Raw genomic sequence first — 27,938 nt, forward strand, 5'->3', positions numbered from 1 at the left:
GCTGCTCAGTGATATGTTTGAATCACTCCCATGTGCATGATTTGCAACTGTTTGACAGCTTTATTACATGTGAGGAATATCTATTTCTTACACATTCCTCACATGTAATAAAGCTGTCAAACAGTCGCAAATCATGCACACGGGAGTGATTCACACATAACACAGAGCAGCTGTAAATACTCGGAGCTCGGCCCGAGCATACTCGGAACAAAACACACTCGCTCAACACTAGTCCTAGGTCATGGGTCTTCCAGCATGACAATGAGCCCAAACATACTTCAAGAAGCACCTAGAAAATAGATGGAAACAAAGTGCTGGAGAGTTCTGACCAGCAATGAGTCTGGATCTAAATCCCATTGAACACATGCGGAGAGATCTTAAAATTGCTGTATGGAGAAAAATATTACAATTTGAGAGTCCTCAGTGGTTGATACCATCTTTTGAGTTAGCCATTAGTCAGTAAGCTTTCGAGACTACTCAGGTCTCTTCATGAGACATAGTATAACACAAAATCTGAAGAGTCACATATTTATACACAACAGGGCACAGGAATAATGCAATAGATAAGACAAGTGACGTGAAGCAGAACTATCAGTTTCGGAAAAGGATAAGCAGTTGTGGCCGTAAAAATGTGTGGCCACAAGTAGATCTATTCTTTTTTTTGTGTGGCGATGAGAATTCATACTTGTTTTAAGTTTTTGCCCTGTCTCCCCTACATACAGACCCCCAGTTGGATAATTGGTACATATAATTAAGTACATTACATTAGATTTGATGCAGCTGAAAGTACCTGGGATCTTGTAATCCTCATGTAAGTTGGGAATCTTTATCTTGTCCGTGGTCATTATAAACGGACAGGTTTACATACAGTGCCTACAAGTAGTATTCAACCCCCTGCAGATTTAGCTGGTTGACACATGCGGAATTAACTTGGCATTGTGACATTTGTACTGTAGATCAGCCTGGAAGTGGGAAATGCACTGCAGCAAATTTTGTTTTTGTTTTGTCTTTAAAAACGTTAAAAGTTAATTCAGAGTGTCATTTATTATTCAACCCCTCAAAACAAAAGAATTCTGTTTGGTCCCCCTAAAGTATTAAGAAGTAGTTCAGGCACCAAGAATAATGAGCTTCACATGTGTGGATTAAAGATCTCTTTTGCCAGCCTTTTCTGACTATTTAAGACCCTCCCCAAACTTGTGAACAGCACTCAGACATGGTCAACATGGGAAAGACAAAGGAGCATTCCAAGGCCATCAGAGACAAGATCGTGGAGGGTCACAAGGCTGGCAAGGGGTACAAAACCCTTTCCAAGGAGTTGGGCCTACCTGTCTCCACTGTTGGGAGCATCATCCGTAAGTGGAAGGCTTATGGAACTACTGTTAGCCTTCCACGGCATGGACAGCCTTTGAAAGTGTCCTCCCGTGCCGAGGCCAGGCTTGTCCGAAGAGTCAAGGCTAACCCAAGGACAACAAGGAAGGAGCTCCGGGAAGATCTCATGGCAGTGGGGACATTGGTTTCAGTCAATACCATAAGTAACGTACTCCACCGCAATGGTCTCCGTTCCAGACCTTTACTTTCAAAGCGTCATGTCAAGGCTCGTCTACAGTTTGCTCATGATCACTTGGAGGACTCTGAGACAGACTGGTTCAAGGTTCTATGGTCTGATGAGACCAAGATCGAGATCTTTGGTGCCAACCACACACGTGACGTTTGGTGACTGGATGGCACTACATACGACCCCAAGAATACCATCCCTACAGTCAAGCATGGTGGTGGCAGCATCATGCTGTGGGGCTGTTTCTCAGCCAAGGGGCCTGGCCATCTGGTCCGCATCCATGGGAAGATGGATAGCACGGCCTACCTGGAGATTTTGGCCAAGAACCTCCGCTCCTCCATCAAGGATCTTAAGATGGGTCGTAATTTCATCTTCCAACAAGACAACGACCCAAAGCACACAGCCAAGAAAACCAAGGCCTGGTTCAAGAGGGAAAAAGTCAAGGTGTTGGAGTGGCCTAGTCAGTCTCCTGACCTTAACCCAATTGAAAACTTGTGGAAGGAGCTCAAGAATAAAGTCCACATGAGACACCCAAAGAACCTAGATAACTTTGAGAAGATTTGCATGGAGGAGTGGGCCAAGATAACTCCACAGACCTGTGCCGGCCTGATCAGGTCTTATAAAAGATGATTATTAGCTGTAATTGCAAACAAGGGTTATTCCACAAAATATTAAGCATATGGGTTGTATAATAATTGACCCACACTTTTATGTTTAAAATTTAATAAAATTCAACTGAGCAACATAACTTTTTGGTTTGTAAGATTTATGCTTCTGTTCATAAAACCTACTCTCGTTTGCAGTTTGAAGGCTCTAACTTATTTGCATCTTATCAAACCAGCTAAATCTGCAGGGGGTTGAATACTACTTGTAGGCACTGTATACAGGTGAGGATGAATTTTATAAAAGTTTCACCACAAAGGTGAAACTATCCTCCCGGTCAGTTTGCTTTTCCTCCCAGTACCTTTTAAGTCTAACAATGTTAGGTTTCTGGGAGATTATACTTGTTCCTTTTATTTTTGGTTCTCCTTAGCTTGCCTTCTTTGCCCTATATGAATGTGTTTTTGCTTCTCATTCAGGGTTTTCGTATTTTACTTCATACTTTCCTTTCCCCTTGTTGCAGCCTCCCCTCTGGTTACTCAGGAGGTATGAGAAACTCCTCAACGACTTATTAGGGAGTTAGGTCTGTGGTGGCGTTTCTAGTTGTACAGCTAGGGCCTTTCTTGTCTGTACAGAGACTAGTTGGGTGTAGTTGCGGCATTCTCCCCTGTGTGGGTTCTCCGGTGGTTATCAAGATGCGCTTTCTGTTTAAAACATTTCCCACATTTTCAACATGAAAAAGGCTTCTTCCCTGTGTGAATTCTCTGATGTTTATTAAGATGTGATTTCTGTCCAAAACATTTCCCACAATCTGCACATGAAAAAGGCTTTGCCCCTGTGTGGGTTCTCTGATGGATGATAAGAGTTGATTTCTCTGTAAAATATTTCCCACATTCTGAACATAAAAATGGCTTCTCTCCTGTGTGAGTTCTCTGATGGTTGATAAGAGTTGATTTCTCTGTAAAACATTTTCCACATTCTGAACATGGAAAAGGCTTCTCCCCTGTGTGAGTTCTCTGATGTTTGAAAAGATTTGATTTCTTTGCAAAACATTTCCCACATTCTGAACATGAAAATGGCTTCTCCCCTGTGTGAGTTCTCTGATGTATATTAAGACATGATTTTTGTACAAAACATTTCCCACAATCTGAACATGAAAATGGCTTCTCCACTGTGTGGGTTCTCTGGTGCTTAAGAAAACTAGATTTATGGTTATAACATTTTCCACATTCTGAACATGGAAAAGGCTTCTCCCCTGTGTGAGTTGTCTGATGTTTAATAAGAGTATACTTCTCTGTAAAACATTTCCCACATTCTGAACATGAAAAAGGCTTCTCAACTGTGTGAGTTTTGTGATGGTTGATAAGAGTTGATTTCTCTATAAAACATTTCCCACATTCTGAACATGGAAAAGGCTTCTCCCCTGTGTGAGTTCTCTGATGTTTGATAAGATTTGATTTCTTTGCAAAACATTTCCCACATTCTGAACATGAAAATGGCTTCTCCCCTGTGTGTGTTCTCTGATGGTTGATAAGAGTTGATTTCTCTATAAAACATTTCCCACATTCTGAACATGAAAATGGCTTCTCCCCTGTGTGAGTTCTCTGATGTATATTAAGATTTGATTTCTGTACAAAACTTTTCCCACAATCTGAACATGAAAAAGGATTCTCCTCTGTGTGGGTTCTCTGGTGTGCGATAAGATTTGATTTCTCTGTAAAAAAATTCCCACATTCTGAACAGGAAAATGGCTTCTCTCCTGTGTGAGTTATCTGGTGCCTAACAAGACTTGATTTCTGATTAAAACATCTCCCACACTTGGAGCAAGAAAATCTATTTTTCGCTGTGTGAATTTTTTGATGTTTAAGAAAAGACTTTTTGAGAGGAAAACTATTTCTATATTCTGAATGTGAAAATGGCTTCTTTGCTTTAGGAGCAGTTTGTTTTTTAATGCTTATTTTGTGACTTTGATTTTCCTTAGTAGTCGGTAATGAATCAGAAGACAGGACATGTTTCAAAGGATCAGATGACAGATCTTGGCTGTGAAGGGATGATGGTATATCTGCAGTAATGGCATTCACTTCAATTGTATCCTGTGGGATCTGAAAATTATCTGATTTGAAAATTGAAGGTGTCAGCTGTCCCTCTGATCTCCTGGTACAGACATCTGCCAAGAATAAAAACAATTATTATTTTTTAATAAAGAATCCTTGAATTTTATATTTTTGAACATTTCTACTTAAATTGTCTGTAAAAAAGGCAAGTTATATTAAAAAAAAAATCACTGGACAATGACCATCTAATAGAAAACCTCATAGGATGAAGCAGTGGAGCGTGGTGTTCACCTGTTTGTTTATTCTGCCTCCCAAATATGGAGTAAAAGGTACAGGCTCTGTCCAGCCACTAAGATTAAGGTGCTTGGGACCTGTAGTACCATCGAGTCTGGCAGTATGGGTGTGTGTGCAGTCCAGCTGGAGTAATCTGCTCCCTGCTTCAGCAATTTGGAAAGCACCGCACCCTACTAAAGCTGGAAGCATATTGCCGGAAGCTGCCAGATACAGCCTTGTTCTCCTCTGGTTCAGTCCTCTGTGCTCAGCTCCCGGCTTGTGTATTTGTTTCCTGTTGTGACCTCGGCCCATTTACTGACTACTCTGGTGTCTTCTGATTTTGTATTTTCTCTGCCCTCCTGGTTCTGACCCGGTTACCTTACTATTCTTCTTTCCATCTCACTCCACCGAATAGCAGGTAACACCATGGCCCAAGCCTAGGGGTCTCTGTGTAGGTTCAGATCCATGTAGAAGAGTTAAAGGGTGATGAGCAAAGTAATTTGTGAAATCTGTAAACAGGGTAGATCGTTATAAGCCTGTTCATGTTAGCCATCTTTTGAGCATTCCTAATAGCTAAATGGCGCTCCTTCCCTTCTCAACCTCCCATGTGCCCAAACAGTAGTGTAGAACCGCATATAGGGTATTGTCAGATTCAAAAGAAGTTGGAAAATAATTTGTAAGGTCCATTTGTTTCCTATTATCCTTTGTGAAGAATTCCAAAATTATCACCACATAAAGTGACACACGTCAAATTTGAAAAATGGGGCCTGATTAGAAACATAATACTGACTGCGGGAAGGGGTTAAAGCAGAGGATTACTGAAGTCAAAAACTGTGTCTACAGACAATAACACATCTACTGAAATGATCAAACTGAACAGTCTTCATCAGAGAAAAATGAGTAACTAGTGGTGAAACCTCTCTGGGGTAATTAGAGTATGGGGCTCGGGGGCTCTTCTCAATCTAAACTATCGCTAAGGGCCAATATTTTCTGGCAGATGAGTGTCAAGAAGAAATATTAGACATTCAAAGAGAACTTTTTTATAATACTGAAGAGCTGAGGTGTCTTAAATTTAGATCTCAGGCATTTGGAAGAGGTAATGGAGATCTTTTTGAAAGACGACCAGGGAGTTACAGACTCACATAAGTGAGGCCGGCCGATCCCACCAGAATGAAACTATCATAAAGAGTGAAATAAATAAAAATATGTAAAAAAAAATAAAGAATATATAAACATGTAACATCCCCAACAACCACGTATGTATGAGGGGAGAAATCCAACACTAAACTGGAGTTGCACTCATTTATGGTGGACCATTTGGCGCGAACAAACCGGAACCCCGAAAACTAACCCGAATTTGAAATGCCGAACAAATTCGCTCAATACTATTTATGACGTGGAGTGAATCCATGAAACCAGGGCTGGAGCCATGCCAACACATCTCCTGCAGGCGTGAATAAATGTATATTACAGCCATCAGCCACGCACAACTTAGAGATATATCATGGCACAGGTGTAATGTTTTCTGTGTAGTTTATGACAATCCTGTTTGAAGTTAGTTGGTTTTAAAAGAAATTGAAAAGTCAGGATAAAGGGAAACTCTGTTCTTATTGTACAGAAATTCACACTTGGCCTCACTGGACATTTAATGTTGTCGATCATAAAAGTGAAGTTTGGCCAGAAAGACTGGACCTGGTCTTGTAGGGACCATATGAGGACATTCAGCAGCACAGAAGGGAGAGAAGGTAGATTCATCTAATAAGATATCAGGGATCTAGGAAGCCAACAGCATCATTACCCTCCGCTTTCTCTCACAGGCCCATCATATTTTTCTTCAAGTGATTTTTTAATTTGTCAGCACATTCTACGTACGCTGTCATTTGGCTTTATAGTTTACAGACCTGGGCAGGTAACGGTCAGCGTCTCCTAATCCCAGGGGGTAGGTGGATCCTTCAGGTTGTAAGTTCTATAGAAAAGGTCTTTCACAATTACACAAAGTAATTTGAATATTTTCGAACAGAGGAGAATGTTGGAGTCTAGCGGCAAAATGGTGATCACACGATTGTGATACGACTACACCACTGATAAAGCAGCCACAGACAGGGACTTCTCTGTATTCAGTGGTTACTACTCACCTGAGTAGTCATATGTAGGAATCTCCTCTTTACACTGCTCATCAGCCCTTCCATATGTCTCTGTAGTATTAATATGGGTCTGATCTTCACCCTGAAACAAATATTGTAAAAGTCACTGACAGATGGAGAAGTCACATCTATGATCAGCTCTAATCCTGCCATCTCCACCATTCTCATTACACAAATATAAAACATAATAATGATGGATAAAACAGAACTGAAGACATGACATTTACAGCCGTCTACACATCATAGGGGAGATCTCATGACACCTTCTCTCTATCTACCTGAGGAACATTTGGATTTTCTTGTTTACAGTCCTGTGGAAGAAGACGACGGGGACATCTCTCTGGTGTTGTCCTCTTACTGGATAGATCTGGAGGAAACACATACAGGGACTGAATTCATTCTTTACATACAGATAATTATAGGCCGTGTGTATTTAGTCCTGTCTATTACCTGGTGATGTGAGGGGCTGGGGAACCTCCATCATGACGTCCTTGTACAGATCTTTGTGTCCTTCTAAATACTCCCACTCCTCCATGGAGAAATAGACGGCGACATCCTGACATCTTATAGGAACCTGACACATACAATGATACCGTCATCCCCCCGATCCCTTCACAGCGTTACTGTATAATGTTCCAGCATTCCCAGCAGTGTCACCTCTCCAGTCAGCAGCTCAATTATCTTGTAGGCGAGTTCTAGGATCTTCTGGTCATTGATGTCCTCATGTATTAGGGGGTGAGGTGGAGGCCCCGTGATTAATCTCTGGTTATGGAGAGTCACATTAATAAATCTCACTACAGACATTTCCAGAGTCCTCACCTCTCTAGTTCTGTCCATCTGTTATTTCCAAGAATGCTGTAATGTGACGTCATCAGAATCGCTCACCTCTCCAGTAAGCCGGAAGAGGATCTCTAGGGTGAGGTGTAATATCCCCTCCACCATCTTGTCCATGATTTTCCTGGATAAATCAGGAAAATTTTCTTATATAGACGATCTTCACTGAGAGGATCCGGTATTTTAGAGATCTGAATGAGGAAAAGATAAGCTGATGGATAAGACCATTTTTCTGCAAACGATGATGCGGAATCCAAAATGTACCACGAGTACCCTTCATCCCTTAATCTGGTGTTCAGGTCTATTGCCTGTATATTAAAATCTGTGACAGTCGAGCAGTACCTTCTCAACCATAAAAATTGTCCCTTGGATTTTCCTCTTTTTATGGGGATGGGGGTGGTGGTTATCCCACTTCAGTAGTTTATTAGTGCTTGAAGGTTTCTGGTAGATGAGTGTCCCTAGGGTCCCGTTACAATCCTTCTTGATCAGTACATGCAGGAAAGGCAACTGGTAATAATTGGTGTTGGTCTGCTCCTTTAAATAAAATGTACTTTTCAGGTTATATTCTCAGTACCCTCACTTTTCATCCCTTCTTTTGAGGTCCACACAGTCAGACTCTACCGGCCCTTCTCCCTGCGAGTGGCGGTTGTGTATCGCCCTCTGGGCCCCTCCCGTCAGTTTGTGGATCACTTTGCCACTTGGCTTCCAAAATTTCTATCCTATGACATCCCCACCCTCATCATGGGAGATTTTAACATCCCAATAGGCGATTCCCTCTTCCCATCTGCCGCTCATCTTTTATCGCTAACTTCCTCCTTCGGCCTTTCACAGCTTACTAATTCTCCTACACATGAAGATGGAAATACTCTTTGACCTGATCTTCACCCGGCTCTGTTCAATACATGACATTACTAACTCTCCTCTTCCACTCTCTGATCACAACCTTCTTTCATTCTCTGTCAAGAACTGTCACCCTGCTCAAGACACCCCCACTTTCCACACTTATAGAAATATACATTGGCATTAACACCCAGAAATTTATGAAAACGTTGCAATCATCATTGGCCCCAATCTCCTCCCTCTCATGCCCTGACTCTGCACTGAAGAATTATAACGAAACATTGCAATGTGCCTTGGATGAAGGCGCACCTTCTACACAGAGAACAACTCGGCACAGACGGCGACAACCTTGGAACACGCTGCAAACACGTTTTCTCCAGCGGGGCTCCAGGTGTGCCGAACGGCTGTGGACAAAATCTAATCTGGCTGAAGATTTCCTCCATTATAAATTTATGCTTAAAACCTATAACTCCGCCCTTCACCTCTCCAAACAAACCTACTTTGAGGCTATGTGCCCACGATGCAGAAATGAAGCAGAAAATTTCTGCAGCATTTATGCATCTCCCTGGCGGAAAAAACGCATGCAGATTGTGCATGCATTTTTCCTGCAGAATACATGCGGAATACATGCGGATTCACATGCGTTAACGCATGTGTTTCCGCATGCGGACTGACAAGCACTTTCCAGGCGATAGCATCACTTGGAAAGTGCTTGACAACTAGGTCACACTGTATAAATCCATGCAAACGGCATGGATTTATACAGTGTGAACGTAAAAATAAAAAAATAAAGCTATACTTACCTCCGATGCCGCCGTGTGTGCTGTCGCGCTCCTTCCTGGTTCCTTCCTGGCTTGCCGGCATCTCGCGAGACAGCCTGCGGTCACATGACCGCGACGTCATCTCAGGTCCTGGAAGGAGAAGCGCTGCAGGGGCCGCCGGACAGGTGAATATAAACTTTATTTTTTATTTTATTCTTTTTTTTTACAGGTACAATGGTACCCAGGTCTGGATGAGAGTCTTCTCTCCTCCAGAACTGGGTACCATCCGCACATTGAAACGCATATTATCCGCTTGTACAAATGTACAGACACGGATTCTATGCGTCTCAATGCAAGCCAATGGCATGGCTTCCGCTGCGCTTCCGCAAAATTAATGAACATGCTGTGGATTTATGAGCGCTGCAGAAACGTTGCGGAAAAATCCGCAGCATGTGCATTGACATTGCGGAATGCCATTGGGGACCATGGGGTGCGGATTACCATGCATTTTTGATGCGTTTCCGCAGCGGAAACGCATGAAAAAAGCATTGTGTGCACGCAGCCTAACAACCTCATCATCTCATGGCCCAATAATCCTAAACACCTGTTTGACACTTTTCATTCTCTCCTTAATCAAACAGCACAGGACCCAACCAACAACCTCAGCACTGACGATCTGGACAATTATTTCAAAGAAAAAATTGACCATATCCGACAGGAAATTTTCTCTCAATCCCCAAATGTTATGCATGCTCCTCCCTCCCACATTGTATCTTGATCATTTTCTGACTTCGAACCAGTCACGGAAGATGAAGTGACAAGACTCCTTGCTTCCTCTCGCTCTACCACCTGCACCAGTGACCCTATGTAGTGCCGGCGTCCCTGCCCTCTGCTAGGCAGGGACGCTGTTCCCCTCACCGCTCTGCTCCGTGCCCGGCGTCCCTCTCCCGCTCTGCTGGCAGCGCGCGCTCCTTCCCGGCCACTGTGCTTAGGGCGCGCGCGCGCCCTCCCTCCCTCTTAAAGGGGCCGCGCGCGCCGTCCTAAGGAGTCCCCGGCCAATGGCCGGAGGACTTTACCATATATAAGGCACCTCCTCCAAAATGGAGGGGCCCGAGCAATGTTGTTGCACCGTTCTACTCTGCTTCAGCCCTCAGGTCCCTTGCCAGTTACCTGCCAGATTCCTGCCAGCTTGCTGTCCTAATCCTGCCTGATTTCCTGTTGCCTGCCTGCCTGCCTGAGGTCCGACGGTCTGCCTTACAACTCCGGTCAGTCTGTCTAAGGACCAACTTGCCAGCTCACCTGGGAGCGCACATCAGCTACCTGCCTGCTTGCCTGAGGTCCGACGGTCTGCCTTACAACTCCGGTCAGTCTGTCTATGGACCAGCTTGCCCGCTCACCTGGGAGCGCTTCTCCGCTACCTGCCTGCTTGCCTGCCCGGAGGCTCCGCTGTCACGTGCTGTGACCACCAGCTATTCCAGACTTTTGCCCGCTCACCTGGGAGCGCTTCTCCGCTACCTGCCTGCTTGCCAGCCCGGAGGCTCCGCTGTCACGTGCTGTGACCACCAGCTATTCCAGACTCTTGCCCGCTCACCTGGGAGCGCTTCTCCGCTACCTGCCTGCTTGCCTACCTGGAGGCTCCGCCGTCACGTGCTGTGACCACCTGCTATTCCAGAGACTCTCGCTTGCTCACCTGGGAGCACACATCCTCCATCTGCCTTGCTAGCCTACCTGGAGGTTCAGCCATCACAGGTCGTACCTACCCTTTACCCAGAGACTGCCCTGATCACTTGCCGTGACCTCCAGCCCGTTCTTCCAGAGACTGCCCCGGTCACTTGCCGTGACCTCCAGCCCGTTCTTCCAGAGACTGCCCTGATCACTTGCCGTGACCTCCTGCCCGTACACCCAGAGACTGTCCCGGTCACCTGCTGTGACTGCCTGCCTGGTCGCCACCCGCTCCCTTACAAGGACCGCTCCCTTGTATAGTAGCCCAGAGGTTCCGCCTCCCAGACCCGTTACAGTTTGCTCGGGCCATGGAACCCGGTGGCACCCAAGCTCCCTCGCTCTCGGACCTGTGTCATGAACTGTCCCGTCAGAGGTCCCAACAGGAGTCCATCCTGGGTCACCTGCGGAATGTCAATACTCGCCTGGACACTCTGACTGCTCCACCAACAACCTCCGCCAGTGCCATGTCTCGCAATCCGGCAGCTCCGCTGTCCACTAACACCATGATATCCTACCCCGGACCTCGGCTTTCTGCACCTCCTCGCTTCGGAGGCGACTCAGCCCAGGCTCGGGGCTTCATAAATCAGTGCACCCTGCACTTTGAACTATTGTCCCACCAGTTTAACTCCGACCGAGCCAAAATTGCATTCATCATGTCCCATCTCACCGGGGAGGCCCTGGCCTGGCTAAATTCTCTATGGGAGAGAGGAGACCCCCTGGTGTCCAACTTGCCTGCTTTTCTCACGGCTTTCCGGAAAGTCTTCGACGAACCCGGACGGAAGACCTCATCCGCATCATCGTTGCTACGCCTCCGTCAGGAAAATCTCACCGTGGGCCAATATGCCATACGGTTCCGTACCCTTGCCTCGGAGCTGGCCTGGGATAACGACGCTCTGGTTTCCGTCTTCTGGGAGGGTCTGTCCGGCCGTATTAAAGATGAACTTGCCGGTCGGGACATTCCTACCACTCTCGATGACTTAATAACTCTTGCCACCCGGATTGACCTACGGTTCCAGGAGCGTGCCAGAGAGGTCACCCGTGAGAGGAGGTTACCACGTCTAGCTCCTACTTTTCAGAAACCCGTCACTCCTTCTGTCTCTAACCAGGTACACCCTCCTGAGCCTATGCAGGTCGACCAGACCAAGATGGTCAAGACCCGTCAGGACTTACGCCGTGCCGAGGGGACCTGCTTCTACTGTGGCAGTAAGGAGCACCGGATCCGTGCCTGCCCGGAGAGGTCGGGAAACGCCTGTGTCTAGGTTCGCTCAGAGAGGTCCACCTAGACAAGAATAAATCCTCTCCATCCCTGCTGTTGTCAGTTTCAATCGTCTACGGGGAGAACCGTTATTTCGAACTAGCCCAACTGGACTCTGGAGCAGCCGGGAATCTTATTTCACAGTCCCTGGTAGAGAAATACCGCATCCCCACCAAACCTCTGGCTGTACCCTTGTCTGTTGCTGCCGTGGATGGGGGGCTCTTACCACGCCCCATCCAACTCATCACCAAATCCATTACTCTGCAGGTGGGAATGCTGCATTCTGAAAGTATCTCCTTCCATGTTCTGCCTGGACTCTCTCACGCCCTCTTGCTAGGCCTACCTTGGCTCCAGAAACATGCACCCGTTCTTGACTGGCAGACCGGAGAAGTCCTTCGCTGGGGACAGGGCTGCCATAAGACCTGTCTGGTTCCCGTTCATCCCGTCCGTCCTTCTCCTACCCCAGCTAATCTACCTGGACTTCCGATTCCTTATTGGTCTTATGCTGATGTCTTTAATAAAAAGGAGGCAGAGACACTACCCCCTCATAGACCATACGACTGCCCTATCGACCTGTTACCTGGTACTTCTCCTCCCCGTGGGCGTATTTATCCATTATCCGCTGCTGAGACCCGGTCGATGTCCGAATATATTGAGGAGAATCTGGCCAGGGGATTCATCCGGAAATCTACCTCCCCGGCGGGAGCAGGCTTCTTTTTCGTCAAAAAGAAGGACGGCTCTCTCCGTCCCTGTATAGACTATAGAGGCCTTAACCAGATCACGGTGAAGAATAAGTACCCCCTTCCGCTCATTCCGGAGTTATTTGATCGTCTGAGGGGGGCTAGAATCTTCACCAAACTGGACCTCCGTGGGGCGTACAACCTGGTTCGTATCCGTCAGGGGGATGAATGGAAGACGGCATTCAACACCCGGGACGGCCACTATGAATATCTGGTAATGCCCTTTGGCCTCTGTAACGCTCCTGCCGTCTTTCAAGAGTTGGTCAATGACATCTTCCGGGACCTTCTCTACTCCTGCGTAGTGGTGTACCTGGACGACATCTTGGTCTTCTCTCCGGATCTCCAGACTCACCGGAGGGATGTTCGTCAGGTCCTGCTCAGGCTCAGGCAGAACCATCTCTACGCTAAATATGAGAAGTGCCTCTTTGAGCAGACCTCACTTCCGTTTCTGGGCTACATTATCTCTCAGACCGGACTACAAATGGATCCTGAGAAACTGTCTGCCATCGAGAAATGGCCCTGACCAGAGGGGTTGAAGGCTATTCAACGGTTCCTGGGTTTCGCCAACTATTACCGCCTCTTCATCCCGCACTTCTCTTCCCGGACTGCCCCAATTTCCGCGCTCACCCGTAAGGGTACTAATCCCAAAGAGTGGCCGCCCGAAGCAGAGGAGGCCTTTCTTTCCCTAAAACAGGCCTTCTCTTCCGCCCCGGTGCTGCATCGCCCGGACGGCAACAAGCAGTTCTTCCTGGAAGTTGACGCCTCCTCCTCTGGAGCCGGAGCGGTACTTACTCAAAAATCATCTTCCGGGAGAATGGTAACTTGTGGCTTCTTCTTCAAACTCTTCTCCTCTTCTGAGCGCAACTATTCCATAGGAGACCGAGAGTTATTGGCCATCAAGCTGGCGTTGGAGGAGTGGCGTTACCTACTCGAGGGGGCTCTTCATCCGGTAATAATTTACACTGACCACAAGAACTTGGCTTACCTCCAGCATGCCCAGAGACTTAACCCGCGCCAAGCCCGGTGGTCCTTGTTTTTTGCTCGCTTTGATTTTGTTCTTCATTTTCGCCCGGCTGACAAAAACGTCAAAGCAGACGCCTTGTCCCGATCCTTTCTGGTGTCCGATCTCGAGGAAGAACCTAAACATATCATCGATCCCGCCAGAGTAATGCAGGTGGCTCCCGTGAGTCTAAATCGTCTCCCTCCCGGTAAGACGTTTGTTTCAGTACCTGATCGGGAGAAGATCCTACACTGGGGCCATTCGTCTAAACTAGCTGGCTACGCCGGTCAGAAAAAGACCCTCCAGCTTATTGCCCGGCACTATTGGTGGCCTACCCTGCACAAGGACATAATAGACTTTGTTTCTGCCTGTGTGTCCTGCGCCCGCAACAAAGTCCCGAGACATCTGCCAGCCGGACGCCTCCTTCCGCTTCCTGTACCTGCTGCCCCCTGGCAGCATATAGCAATGGACTTTATAACTGATCTCCCCGTCTCTGCCGGTTGTACGGTCATTTGGGTGGTCGCTGACCGCTTTTCCAAGATGGCTCACTTTATTCCCCTGCCAGGCCTTCCGTCTGCACCCGAGCTGGCTAAAGACTTTATCCGCCACATCTTCCGTGTTCATGGCCTGCCCCTCCACATCGTGTCGGATCGTGGGGTACAGTTCACCTCACGTTTCTGGAGAGCCACTTGTAAACTACTAGACGTCACCCTGGACTTCTCTTCCGCTTACCACCCACAGTCCAATGGTCAAGTGGAGCGGATCAATCAGAACCTGACCAGTTACCTCCGGCACTTCGTTAATGCCCACCATTCTGACTGGGTGGATCTCATACCATGGGCCGAGTTCTCTTATAATAATCACGAGAGCGAATCCTCCTCCAAATCCCCGTTTTTTGTAGTCTTTGGTCAGCATCCTCGGATTCCTTTTCCTGTCTCCACCTCTGTGGACAACCCGGCTGCGGAGTCTCTCGTTAGCAAATTTTCCTCCATATGGGAGAGTACCCGGTCCGCACTCCTTCTGTCATCCGAGCGTATGAAAAGACACGCTGACAAAAAACGCCTGGATCCTCCACAATTTTGTCCAGGAGATAAAGTCTGGCTCTCATCTAAATATGTTCGACTCAAGATACCTTCTTACAAGTTAGGACCTCGGTTCATCGGCCCTCTGGAGGTCATCAGTCAGATCAACCCGGTGGCCTATAAATTGAAACTCCCGGCCAACTTACGGATCCCTAACTCCTTCCATGTATCTCTCCTCAAACCCGTGGTGCTTAACTCTTTTTCCAAGTCTACAGGTACGCCTCCTGCTCCGGTTTCTGCTGAGGACGAGTTTGAGGTAGAGAACATTCTTGCCACCAAAAGGGTAAGAGGAAAGACCTTTTTTCTGGTAGACTGGAAGGGGTTTGGTCCTGAGGAGAGAACGTGGGAGCCCCGGGAGAACATCCATGCCCCTCTCATCCTAGCTAAATTTCTATCTGGCCTAAAAAAGGGGGGGCCTAAAGGGGGGGGGGTACTGTAGTGCCGGCGTCCCTGCCCTCTGCTAGGCAGGGACGCTGTTCCCCTCACCGCTCTGCTCCGTGCCCGGCGTCCCTCTCCCGCTCTGCTGGCAGCGCGCGCTCCTTCCCGGCCACTGTGCTTAGGGCGCGCGCGCGCGCCCTCCCTCCCTCTTAAAGGGGCCGCGCGCGCCGTCCTAAGGAGTCCCCGGCCAATGGCCGGAGGACTTTACCATATATAAGGCACCTCCTCCAAAATGAAGGGGCCCGAGCAATGTTGTTGCACCGTTCTACTCTGCTTCAGCCCTCAGGTCCCTTGCCAGTTACCTGCCAGATTCCTGCCAGCTTGCTGTCCTAATCCTGCCTGATTTCCTGTTACCTGCCTGCCTGAGGTCCGACGGTCTGCCTTACAACTCCGGTCAGTCTGTCTAAGGACCAACTTGCCCGCTCACCTGGGAGCGCACATCAGCTACCTGCCTGCTTGCCTGAGGTCCGACGGTCTGCCTTACAACTCCGGTCAGTCTGTCTATGGACCAGCTTGCCCGCTCGCCTGGGAGCGCTTCTCCGCTACCTGCCTGCTTGCCTGCCCGGAGGCTCCGCTGTCACGTGCTGTGACCACCAGCTATTCCAGACTCTTGCCCGCTCACCTGGGAGCGCTTCTCCGCTACCTGCCTGCTTGCCAGCCCGGAGGCTCCGCTGTCACGTGCTGTGACCACCAGCTATTCCAGACTCTTGCCCGCTCACCTGGGAGCGCTTCTCTGCTACCTGCCTGCTTGCCTACCTGGAGGCTCCGCCGTCACGTGCTGTGACCACCTGCTATTCCAGAGACTCTCGCTTGCTCACCTGGGAGCACACATCCTCCATCTGCCTTGCTAGCCTACCTGGAGGTTCAGCCATCACAGGTCGTACCTACCCTTTACCCAGAGACTGCCCTGATCACTTGCCGTGACCTCCAGCCCGTTCTTCCAGAGACTGCCCCGGTCACTTGCCGTGACCTCCAGCCCGTTCTTCCAGAGACTGCCCTGATCACTTGCCGTGACCTCCTGCCCGTACACCCAGAGACTGTCCCGGTCACCTGCTGTGACTGCCTGCCTGGTCGCCACCCGCTCCCTTACAAGGACCGCTCCCTTGTATAGTAGCCCAGAGGTTCCGCCTCCCAGACCCGTTACACCCTATTCCTTCACATCTCCTTCAGTCCCTTTCTCCAGCTGTCACCACTCACCTAACTAAAATATTCAACCTCTACCTCTCATCTTGTATTTTTCCCTCCTTTTTTAAACACTCCAGCATACATCCATTACTTAAAAAAACATCCCTCGACCAGAACTGTGCTGCTAACTACAGACCTGTTTCCAATCTTCCCTTTATATCTAAACTCCTGGAACGACTGGTCCACTCCTGTATAATACGCTATCTCTCAGATAACTCCCTTCTTGACCCTTTACAATCTGGTTTCCGCTCTTTACATTCTACTGAAACTGAACTCACTAAAGTTTCTAATGATCTACTAACAGCCAAATCTAATGGTCACTACTCCCTGCTGATTCTCCTGGATCTCTCTGCAGCATTCGACACTGTGGATCTACCTCTCTGACCGCTCCTTCACTGTGTCTTTTGCTGGCTCCTCTTCTTCTCCCCTCCCCCTTATTGTCGGGGTTCCTCAAAGATCAGTCCTAGAAGCCCTTCTTTTCTACTTATATATCGCTCCTATTGGACAAACAATCAGCAGATTCGGTTTTTAGTACCATCTCTATGCTGATGACACCCAATTATACACCTCTTCTCCGGACATCACCCCTGCATTATTACAAAATACCAGTGATTGTCTTTCCGCTGTCTCTAACACTATGCCCTCCCTCTATCTAAAATTTAATCTGTCAAAAACTAAACTACTCCTATTTCCTCCCTCCACTAACCTATCTATGCCGGATATTGCCATTTCTGTTTTGTGACTCCATCATTACTCGCCAGCAACATGCCGGCTGTCTTGGGGTCAAGCTTGATTCAGATCTTTCCTTCACTCCTCACATCAAATCACTCGCTCGCTCGTGTCATCTACACCTCAAAAACATCTCTAGAATCAGAAATTTTCTTACCTTTGACTCTGTAAAAACTCTTATGTAGCTCTTATTCATTCTCGTCTGGACTATTGCAACTCTTTACTTATCGATCTCCCCCTTTATAAACTTTCCCCTCTCCAATCCGTCCTGAACGCAGGAGTCAGGGTCATATTCCTCACCAACCGATACAACGATGTCTCTTCCCTGTGCCAGTCATTGCACTGATTGCCCATCCAATACAGAGTTCAATATAAACTTATCGCTCTTACCCACAAAACTCTTGATGATTCAGCACCGCCCTACATCACCTCCCTCGTCTCAGTCTACCACCCTACCCGTGCCCTCCGTTCTGCTAATGACTTAAAACTAAAATCCTCCGTAATCCGAACCTCCCACTCCAGTCTCCAAGATTTCTCGCATGCTGCTCCAATTCTTTGGAATGCACTACCCAGGACAATTTGATTAATTCCCAATACCCACAGTTTAAAGCGTGCCCTAAAAACCCATTTCTTTATACTGGCCTATCACCTCAACACACTTATCTAACTGTCCCAGTTTGGCCCATATTAAAATTTTCTTCAAAATCATGCTCATACCATCCATGCACTGAATAGCCTCTGTCTGTACTGTACACATACTGGCTGGCGACCAGTTCATGTGGTGTTATATACTTACTCTATTTAGTATATTAAGGCTGTATTATACAATATACGTACATTTTACCTTTTGTGTCTCCCCTATTTCCTTATAGACTGTAAGCTTGCGAGCAGGGCCCTCACTCCTTTTAATATCTGAGTTATGCTTATTCTGTAAAGTCTGTATTGTCAATATAAGTCCCCCTTAAAATTGTAAAGTGCTGTGGAATATGTTGTCGCTATAAAAATTATTATTATAATAAATTCAGATGTAAATCTAAGGCCCACTCTATTGATGCTGAGTTCCCCGACAAATTAAAAAGATTGTTCACTCGTCCCTGACCAGGTGATAAAAATGCAGTCAATATATTTATACCATACCCCAATATATGGATGCCATCCCTGAATATTGAGGATTCCTCCCACCAGTCCAGGGATAGGTTAGCATATAAGGGGGTACAGAGGCTACCCATCGCAGTACCCCTGAGCTGGTGGAAATACTTCCTATCAAAAAGAAAGAAGTTATGCATAAGAGTGAATTTTAGAAGATCCTCCATCAAGTCATTATGTCTGCTACACTCTATTGATCTCAATTCAAGAAATGTCTTACTCCTCTGATACCATCCTCATGCGGAATATTACTGTACAAAGCCTCAATATCTAGTAAGGCCTGCTCCCCTACATGCATGTATACATGCTCGAGGGTATATATGGAGGGGAGCAGGGAAAGGAAAAAACATTCTCCAGAGGGATTATTCCAACTGCAGGACCTCAGGCGGTACTGGGGGAACATTATACTGTGGGGGGGGGGGGTCATACACACTGCATAAGGGGCATAATGGGGGCATTACACTGTGTGGGGGCATCATACATCCTGCATAAGGGGCATAATGGGGGCATTAAACTGTGTGGGGGCATCATACACACTGCATAAGGGGCATAATGGGGGCATTACACTGTGTGGGGGCATCATGCATCCTGCATAAAGGGCATAATGGGGGCATTACACTGAGTGGGGGCATCATACATCCTGCATAAGGTGGATAATGGGGACATTACACTGTGTGGGGGGCATCATACATACTGTATAAGGGGCATAATGGGGGCATTACACTGTGTGGGGGGCATCATACATACTGCATAAGGGGCATAATGGGGGCATTACACTGTGTGGGGGGGGCATCATCACACTGCATAATGGGGGTGAAACCCTGTGTGGGGGGGGCATCATACATCCTGCATAAGGGGCATAATGGGGGCATCATACATACTGCATAAGGGGCATAATGGGGGCATTACACTGTGTGGGGGCATCATACATACTGCATAAGAGGCATAATGGGGGCATTACACTGTGTGGGGGGCATCATACATCCTACATAAGGGGCATAATGGGGGCATTACACTGTGTGGGGGCATCATACATACTGCATAAGGGGCATAATGGGGGCATTACACTGTGGGGGCATCATACATCCTGCATAAGAGGCATCATGGGGGCATTACACTGTGTGGGGGCATCATACATACTGCATAAGGGGCATAATGGGGGCACTACACTGTGTGGGGGCATCATACATCATGCATAAGGGGCATAATGGGGGCATTACACTGTGTGGGGGGCATCATACATACTGCATAAGGGGCATAATGGGGGCATTACACTGTGTGGGGGGCATCATACATACTGCATAAGGGGCATAATGGGGGCATTACACTGTGTGGGGGGCATCATACATACTGCATAAGGGGCATAATGGGGGCATTACACTGTGTGGGGGCATCATGCATACTGCATAAGGGGCATAATGGGGGCATTACACTGTGGGGGCATCATACATCCTGCATAAGAGGCATCATGGGGGCATTACACTGTGTGGGGGCATCATACATACTGCATAAGGGGCATAATGGGGGCATTACACTGTGTGGGGGGGGGGCATCATCACACTGCATAATGGGGGCGAAACCCTGTGTGGGGGGGCATCATACATCCTGCATAAGGGGCATAATGGGGGCATTACACTGTGTGGGGGCATCATACATACTGCATAATGGGCATAATGGGGACATTACACTGTGTGGGGGCATCATACATACTGCATAAGATGCATAATGGGGGCATTACACTGTGTGGGGGGCATCATACATCCTACATAAGGGGCATAATGGGGGCATTACACTGTGTGGGGGCATCATACATACTGCATAATGGGCATAATGGGGACATTACACTGTGTGGGGGCATCATACATACTGCATAAGAGGCATAATGGGGGCATTACACTGTGTGGGGGGCATCATACATACTACATAAGGGGCATAATGGGGGCATTACACTGTGTGGGGGCATCATACATACTGCATAATGGGCATAATGGGGACATTACACTGTGTGGGGGCATCATACATACTGCATAAGGGGCATAATGGGGGCATTACACTGTGGGGGCATCATACATACTGCATAAGGGGCATAATGGGGGCATTACACTGTGGGGGCATCATACATCCTGCATAAGAGGCATCATGGGGGCATTACACTGTGTGGGGGCATCATCCTACATAAGAGCATAATGGGGGCATTATACTGTGTGGGGGCATCATACATCCTGCATAAAGGGCATAATGGGGGCATTACACTGTGTGGGGGCATCATACATACTGCATAAGGGGCATAATGGGGCCATTACACTGTGTGGGGGCATCATACATCATGCATAAGGGGCATAATGGGGGCATTACACTGTGTGGGGGGCATCATACATACTGCATAAGGGGCATAATGGGGGCATTACACTGTGTGGGGGGCATCATACATACTGCATAAGGGGCATAATGGGGGCATTACACTGTGTGGGGGGCATCATACATACTGCATAAGGGGCATAATGGGGGCATTACACTGTGTGGGGGGCATCATACATACTACATAAGGGGCATAATGGGGGCATTACACTGTGTGGGGGCATCATGCATACTGCATAAGGGGCATTACACTGTGGGGGCATCATACATCCTGCATAAGAGGCATCATGGGGGCATTACACTGTGTGGGGGCATCATACATACTGCATAAGGGGCATAATGGGGGCATTACACTTTGTGGGGGCATCATACATCATGCATAAGGGGCATAATGGGGGCATTACACTGTGTGGGGGGCATCATACATACTGCATAAGGGGCATAAAGGGGGCATTACACTGTGTGGGGGGCATCATACATACTGCATAAGGGGCATAATGGGGGCATTGCACTGTGTGGGGGCATCATACATCCTGCATAAGGGGCATAATGGGGGCATTACACTGTGTGGGGGCATCATACATACTGCATAAGGGGCATAATGGGGGCATTACACTGTGTGGGGGGCATCATACATACTGCATAAGGGGCATAATGGGGGCATTACACTGTGTGGGGGCATCATACATACTGCATAAGGGGCATAATGGGGGCATTACACTGTGTGGGGGCATCATGCATACTGCATAAGGGGCATAATGGGGGCATTACACTGTGGGGGCATCATACATCCTGCATAAGAGGCATCATGGGGGCATTACACTGTGTGGGGGCATCATACATACTGCATAAGGGGCATAATGGGGGCATTACACTGTGTGGGGGGGGCATCATCACACTGCATAATGGGGGCGACACCCTGTGTGGGGGGGCATCATACATCCTGCATAAGGGGCATAATGGGGGCATTACACTGTGTGGGGGCATCATACATATTGCATAATGGGGACATTACACTGTGTGGGGGCATCATACATACTGCATAAGAGGCATAATGGGGGCATTACACTGTGTGGGGGGCATCATACATCCTACATAAGGGGCATAATGGGGGCATTACACTGTGTGGGGGCATCATACATACTGCATAAGGGGCATAATGGGGGCATTACACTGTGGGGGCATCATACATCCTGCATAAGAGGCATCATGGGGGCATTACACTGTGTGGGGGGCATCATACATACTGCATAAGGGGAATAATGGGGGCATTACACTGTGTGGGGGCATCATACATCCTACATAACAGCATAATGGGGGCATTATACTGTGTGGGGGCATCATACATCCTGCATAAAGGGCATAATGGGGCCATTACACTGTGTGGGGGCATCATACATCATGCATAAGGGGCATAATGGGGGCATTACACTGTGTGGGGGGCATCATACATACTGCATAAGGGGCATAATGGGGGCATTACACTGTGTGGGGGGCATCATACATACTGCATAAGGGGCATAATGGGGGCATTACACTGTGTGGGGGGCATCATACATACTGCATAAGGGGCATAATGGGGGCATTACACTGTGTGGGGGCATCATGCATACTGCATAAGGGGCATTACACTGTGGGGGCATCATACATCCTGCATAAGAGGCATCATGGGGGCATTACACTGTGTGGGGGGCATCATACATACTGCATAAGGGGCATAATGGGGGCATTACACTGTGTGGGGGCATCATACATCCTACATAACAGCATAATGGGGGCATTATACTGTGTGGGGGCATCATACATCCTGCATAAAGGGCATAATGGGGCCATTACACTGTGTGGGGGCATCATACATCATGCATAAGGGGCATAATGGGGGCATTACACTGTGTGGGGGGCATCATACATACTGCATAAGGGGCATAATGGGGGCATTACACTGTGTGGGGGGCATCATACATACTGCATAAGGGGCATAATGGGGGCATTACACTGTGTGGGGGCATCATACATACTGCATAAGGGGCATAATGGGGGCATTACACTTTGTGGGGGCATCATACATCATGCATAAGGGGCATAATGGGGGCATTACACTGTGTGGGGGGCATCATACATACTGCATAAGAGGCATAATGGGGGCATTACACTGTGTGGGGGGCATCATACATACTGCATAAGGGGCATAATGGGGGCATTACACTGTGTGGGGGGCATCATACATACTGCATAAGGGGCATAATGGGGACATTACACTGTGTGGGGGCATCATACATACTGCATAAGAGGCATAATGGGGGCATTACACTGTGTGGGGGGCATCATACATACTGCATAAGGGGCATAATGGGGGCATTACACTGTGTGGGGGGCATCATACATACTGCATAAGGGGCATAATGGGGGCATTGCACTGTGTGGGGGCATCATACATCCTGCATAAGGGGCATAATGGGGGCATTATACATACTGCATAAGGGGCATAATGGGGGCATTACACTGTGTGGGGGGCATCATACATACTGCATAAGGGGCATAATGGGGGCATTACACTGTGTGGGGGCATCATACATACTGCATAAGGGGCATAATGGGGGCATTACACTGTGTGGGGGCATCATGCATACTGCATAAGGGGCATAATGGGGGCATTACACTGTGGGGGCATCATACATCCTGCATAAGAGGCATCATGGGGGCATTACACTGTGTGGGGGCATCATACATACTGCATAAGGGGCATAATGGGGGCATTACACTGTGTGGGGGGGGCATCATCACACTGCATAATGGGGGCGACACCCTGTGTGGGGGGGCATCATACATCCTGCATAAGGGGCATAATGGGGGCATTACACTGTGTGGGGGCATCATACATATTGCATAATGGGCATAATGGGGACATTACACTGTGTGGGGGCATCATACATACTGCATAAGAGGCATAATGGGGGCATTACACTGTGTGGGGGGCATCATACATCCTACATAAGGGGCATAATGGGGGCATTACACTGTGTGGGGGCATCATACATACTGCATAAGGGGCATAATGGGGGCATTACACTGTGGGGGCATCATACATCCTGCATAAGAGGCATCATGGGGGCATTACACTGTGTGGGGGGCATCATACATACTGCATAAGGGGCATAATGGGGGCATTACACTGTGTGGGGGCATCATACATCCTACATAACAGCATAATGGGGGCATTATACTGTGTGGGGGCATCATACATCCTGCATAAAGGGCATAATGGGGGCATTACACTGTGTGGGGGCATCATACATACTGCATAAGGGGCATAATGGGGGCATTACACTGTGTGGGGGCATCATACATCATGCATAATGGGGGCATTACACTGTGTGGGGGGCATCATACATACTGCATAAGGGGCATAATGGGGGCATTACACTGTGTGGGGGGGCATCATACATACTGCATAAGGGGCATAATGGGGGCATTACATTGTGTGGGGGCATCATGCATACTGCATAAGGGGCATTACACTGTGGGGGCATCATACATCCTGCATAAGAGGCATCATGGGGGCATTACACTGTGTGGGGGCATCATACATACTGCATAAGGGGCATAATGGGGGCATTACACTTTGTGGGGGCATCATACATCATGCATAAGGGGCATAATGGGGGCATTACACTGTGTGGGGGGCATCATACATACTGCATAAGGGGCATAATGGGGGCATTACACTGTGTGGGGGGCATCATACATACTGCATAAGAGGCATAATGGGGGCATTACACTTTGTGGGGGCATCATACATCATGCATAAGGGGCATAATGGGGGCATTACACTGTGTGGGGGGCATCATACATACTGCATAAGGGGCATAATGGGGGCATTACACTGTGTGGGGGGCATCATACATACTGCATAAGAGGCATCATGGGGGCATTACACTGTGTGGGGGGCATCATACATACTGCATAAGGGGCATAATGGGGGCATTGCACTGTGTGGGGGCATCATCCTACATAAGAGCATAATGGGGGCATTATACTGTGTGGGGGCATCATACATCCTGCATAAAGGGCATAATGGGGGCATTACACTGTGTGTGGGCATCATACATACTGCATAAGGGGCATAATGGGGCCATTACACTGTGTGGGGGCATCATACATCATGCATAAGGGGCATAATGGGGGCATTACACTGTGTGGGGGGCATCATACATACTGCATAAGGGGCATAATGGGGGCATTACACTGTGTGGGGGGCATCATACATACTGCATAAGGGGCATAATGGGGGCATTACACTGTGTGGGGGGCATCATACATACTGCATAAGGGGCATAATGGGGGCATTACACTGTGTGGGGGCATCATGCATACTGCATAAGGGGCATTACACTGTGGGGGCATCATACATCCTGCATAAGAGGCATCATGGGGGCATTACACTGTGTGGGGGCATCATACATACTGCATAAGGGGCATAATGGGGGCATTACACTTTGTGGGGGCATCATACATCATGCATAAGGGGCATAATGGGGGCATTACACTGTGTGGGGGGCATCATACATACTGCATAAGGGGCATAATGGGGGCATTACACTGTGTGGGGGGCATCATACATACTGCATAAGGGGCATAATGGGGGCATTGCACTGTGTGGGGGCATCATACATCCTGCATAAGGGGCATAATGGGGGCATTACACTGTGTGGGGGCATCATACATACTGCATAAGGGGCATAATGGGGGCATTACACTGTGTGGGGGGCATCATACATACTGCATAAGGGGCATAATGGGGGCATTACACTGTGTGGGGGCATCATACATACTGCATAAGGGGCATAATGGGGGCATTACACTGTGGGGGCATCATACATCCTGCATAAGAGGCATCATGGGGGCATTACACTGTGTGGGGGCATCATACATACTGCATAAGGGGCATAATGGGGGCATTACACTGTGTGGGGGGGGCATCATCACACTGCATAATGGGAGCGACACCCTGTGTGGGGGGGGCATCATACATACTGCATAAGGGGCATAATGGGGGCATTACACTGTGTGGGGGCATCATACATATTGCATAATGGGCATAATGGGGACATTACACTGTGTGGGGGCATCATACATACTGCATAAGAGGCATAATGGGGGCATTACACTGTGTGGGGGGCATCATACATCCTACATAAGGGGCATAATGGGGGCATTACACTGTGTGGGGGCATCATACATACTGCATAAGGGGCATAATGGGGGCATTACACTGTGGGGGCATCATACATCCTGCATAAGAGGCATCATGGGGGCATTACACTGTGTGGGGGGCATCATACATACTGCATAAGGGGCATAATGAGGGCATTACACTGTGTGGGGGCATCATACATCCTACATAACAGCATAATGGGGGCATTATACTGTGTGGGGGCATCATACATCCTGCATAAAGGGCATAATGGGGGCATTACACTGTGTGGGGGCATCATACATACTGCATAAGGGGCATAATGGGGGCATTACACTGTGTGGGGGCATCATACATCATGCATAATGGGGGCATTACACTGTGTGGGGGGCATCATACATACTGCATAAGGGGCATAATGGGGGCATTACACTGTGTGGGGGGCATCATACATACTGCATAAGGGGCATAATGGGGGCATTACACTGTGTGGGGGCATCATGCATACTGCATAAGGGGCATTACACTGTGGGGGCATCATACATTCTGCATAAGAGGCATCATGGGGGCATTACACTGTGTGGGGGCATCATACATACTGCATAAGGGGCATAATGGGGGCATTACACTTTGTGGGGGCATCATACATCATGCATAAGGGGCATAATGGGGGCATTACACTGTGTGGGGGGCATCATACATACTGCATAAGGGGCATAATGGGGGCATTACACTGTGTGGGGGGCATCATACATACTGCATAAGAGGCATAATGGGGGCATTACACTTTGTGGGGGCATCATACATCATGCATAAGGGGCATAATGGGGGCATTACACTGTGTGGGGGGCATCATACATACTGCATAAGGGGCATAATGGGGGCATTACACTGTGTGGGGGGCATCATACATACTGCATAAGAGGCATCATGGGGGCATTACACTGTGTGGGGGGCATCATACATACTGCATAAGGGGCATAATGGGGGCATTGCACTGTGTGGGGGCATCATACATCCTGCATAAGGGGCATAATGGGGGCATTACACTGTGTGGGGGCATCATACATACTGCATAAGGGGCATAATGGGGGCATTACACTGTGTGGGGGGCATCATACATACTGTACAAGGGGCATAATGGGGGCATTACACTGTGTGGGGGCATCATACATACTGCATAAGGGGCATAATGGGGGCATTACACTGTGTGGGGGCATCATACATACTGCATAAGGGGCATAATGGGGGCATTACACTGTGTGGGGGCATCATACATCCTGCATAAGGGGCATAATGGGGGCATTACACTGTGTGGGGGGCATCATACATACTGCATAAGGGGCATAATGGGGGCATTACACTGTGTGGGGGGCATCATACATCCTGTATAAGGGGCATAATGGGGGCATTACACTGTGGGGCAGTAAAGGGGTCCTGTACTATGAGAACAATACGTTTCCCCCTTCCTGTCTCCATAGTTGGGTCGTATGTATCTATTACAGGAAACAGAACAAAAACCTTATGATTCTTATAAAGGGGCAACACAAGACCCTAAAAGAGTCTCTATGCTGAAGGGGTTAATGCCCCCTGCGCCCAGTAATGGGGTCTCCACATACCTCCACCCGCAGAGCCGCCACCACATATATGTCTGCTCTGTGCGCACAGGAGCTGTGATGAGGTCACAGGAGGGGAGGAGTCAGGGGTCACATGATCAGGGGCCTCAGTAGATGCAGGACTCTGCTGTGCTGGTTGTCATGGTGCTGGATGAGCTGAAGTTTATGTGTGGGGTCAGGAGGGGTTTACTGTGTGGATGTAGCAGAGCCGCGTGTGTACGAGGTGTACGGAGCAGAGCCGCGCGTGTACGAGGTGTACGGAGCAGAGCCGCGTGTGTACGAGGTGTACGGAGCAGAGCCGCGTGTGTACGAGGTGTACGGAGCAGAGCCGCGTGTGTACGAGGTGTACGGAGCAGAGCCGCGTGTGTACGAGGCGTACGGAGCAGAGCCGCGTGTGTACGAGGAGTACCGA

The 27,938-nt window shown here is 48.4% G+C and overlaps 2 protein-coding genes across 2 annotated transcripts in view; one reads left to right on the plus strand and one right to left on the minus strand.

Annotated features, from left to right (window-relative positions):
• The window catches only part of LOC141191618 (uncharacterized), a 302,307-nt gene that overhangs the window by 191,361 nt on the left and 83,008 nt on the right, over positions 1-27,938 (plus strand). The gene's annotated exons all lie outside the window — the stretch shown is intronic.
• On the minus strand, positions 172-27,598 carry LOC141191620 (uncharacterized). Its single transcript, XM_073661549.1, has 6 exons — positions 27,530-27,598; positions 7,284-7,651; positions 7,077-7,200; positions 6,905-6,993; positions 6,618-6,708; positions 172-4,322 (listed from the first exon to the last, which is right to left on the minus strand). The coding sequence occupies exons 2-6, from the start codon at positions 7,461-7,463 to the stop codon at positions 2,884-2,886; spliced, it is 1,923 nt and encodes a 640-aa protein (XP_073517650.1). The 5' UTR covers positions 7,464-7,651; positions 27,530-27,598; the 3' UTR covers positions 172-2,883.

The sequence above is a fragment of the Phyllobates terribilis genome, unplaced genomic scaffold, assembly GCF_046119375.1.
Source record: "Phyllobates terribilis strain yellow unplaced genomic scaffold, ASM4611937v1 Scaffold_49__1_contigs__length_9717188, whole genome shotgun sequence".
NCBI classification, from domain to species: domain Eukaryota; kingdom Metazoa; phylum Chordata; class Amphibia; order Anura; family Dendrobatidae; genus Phyllobates; species Phyllobates terribilis.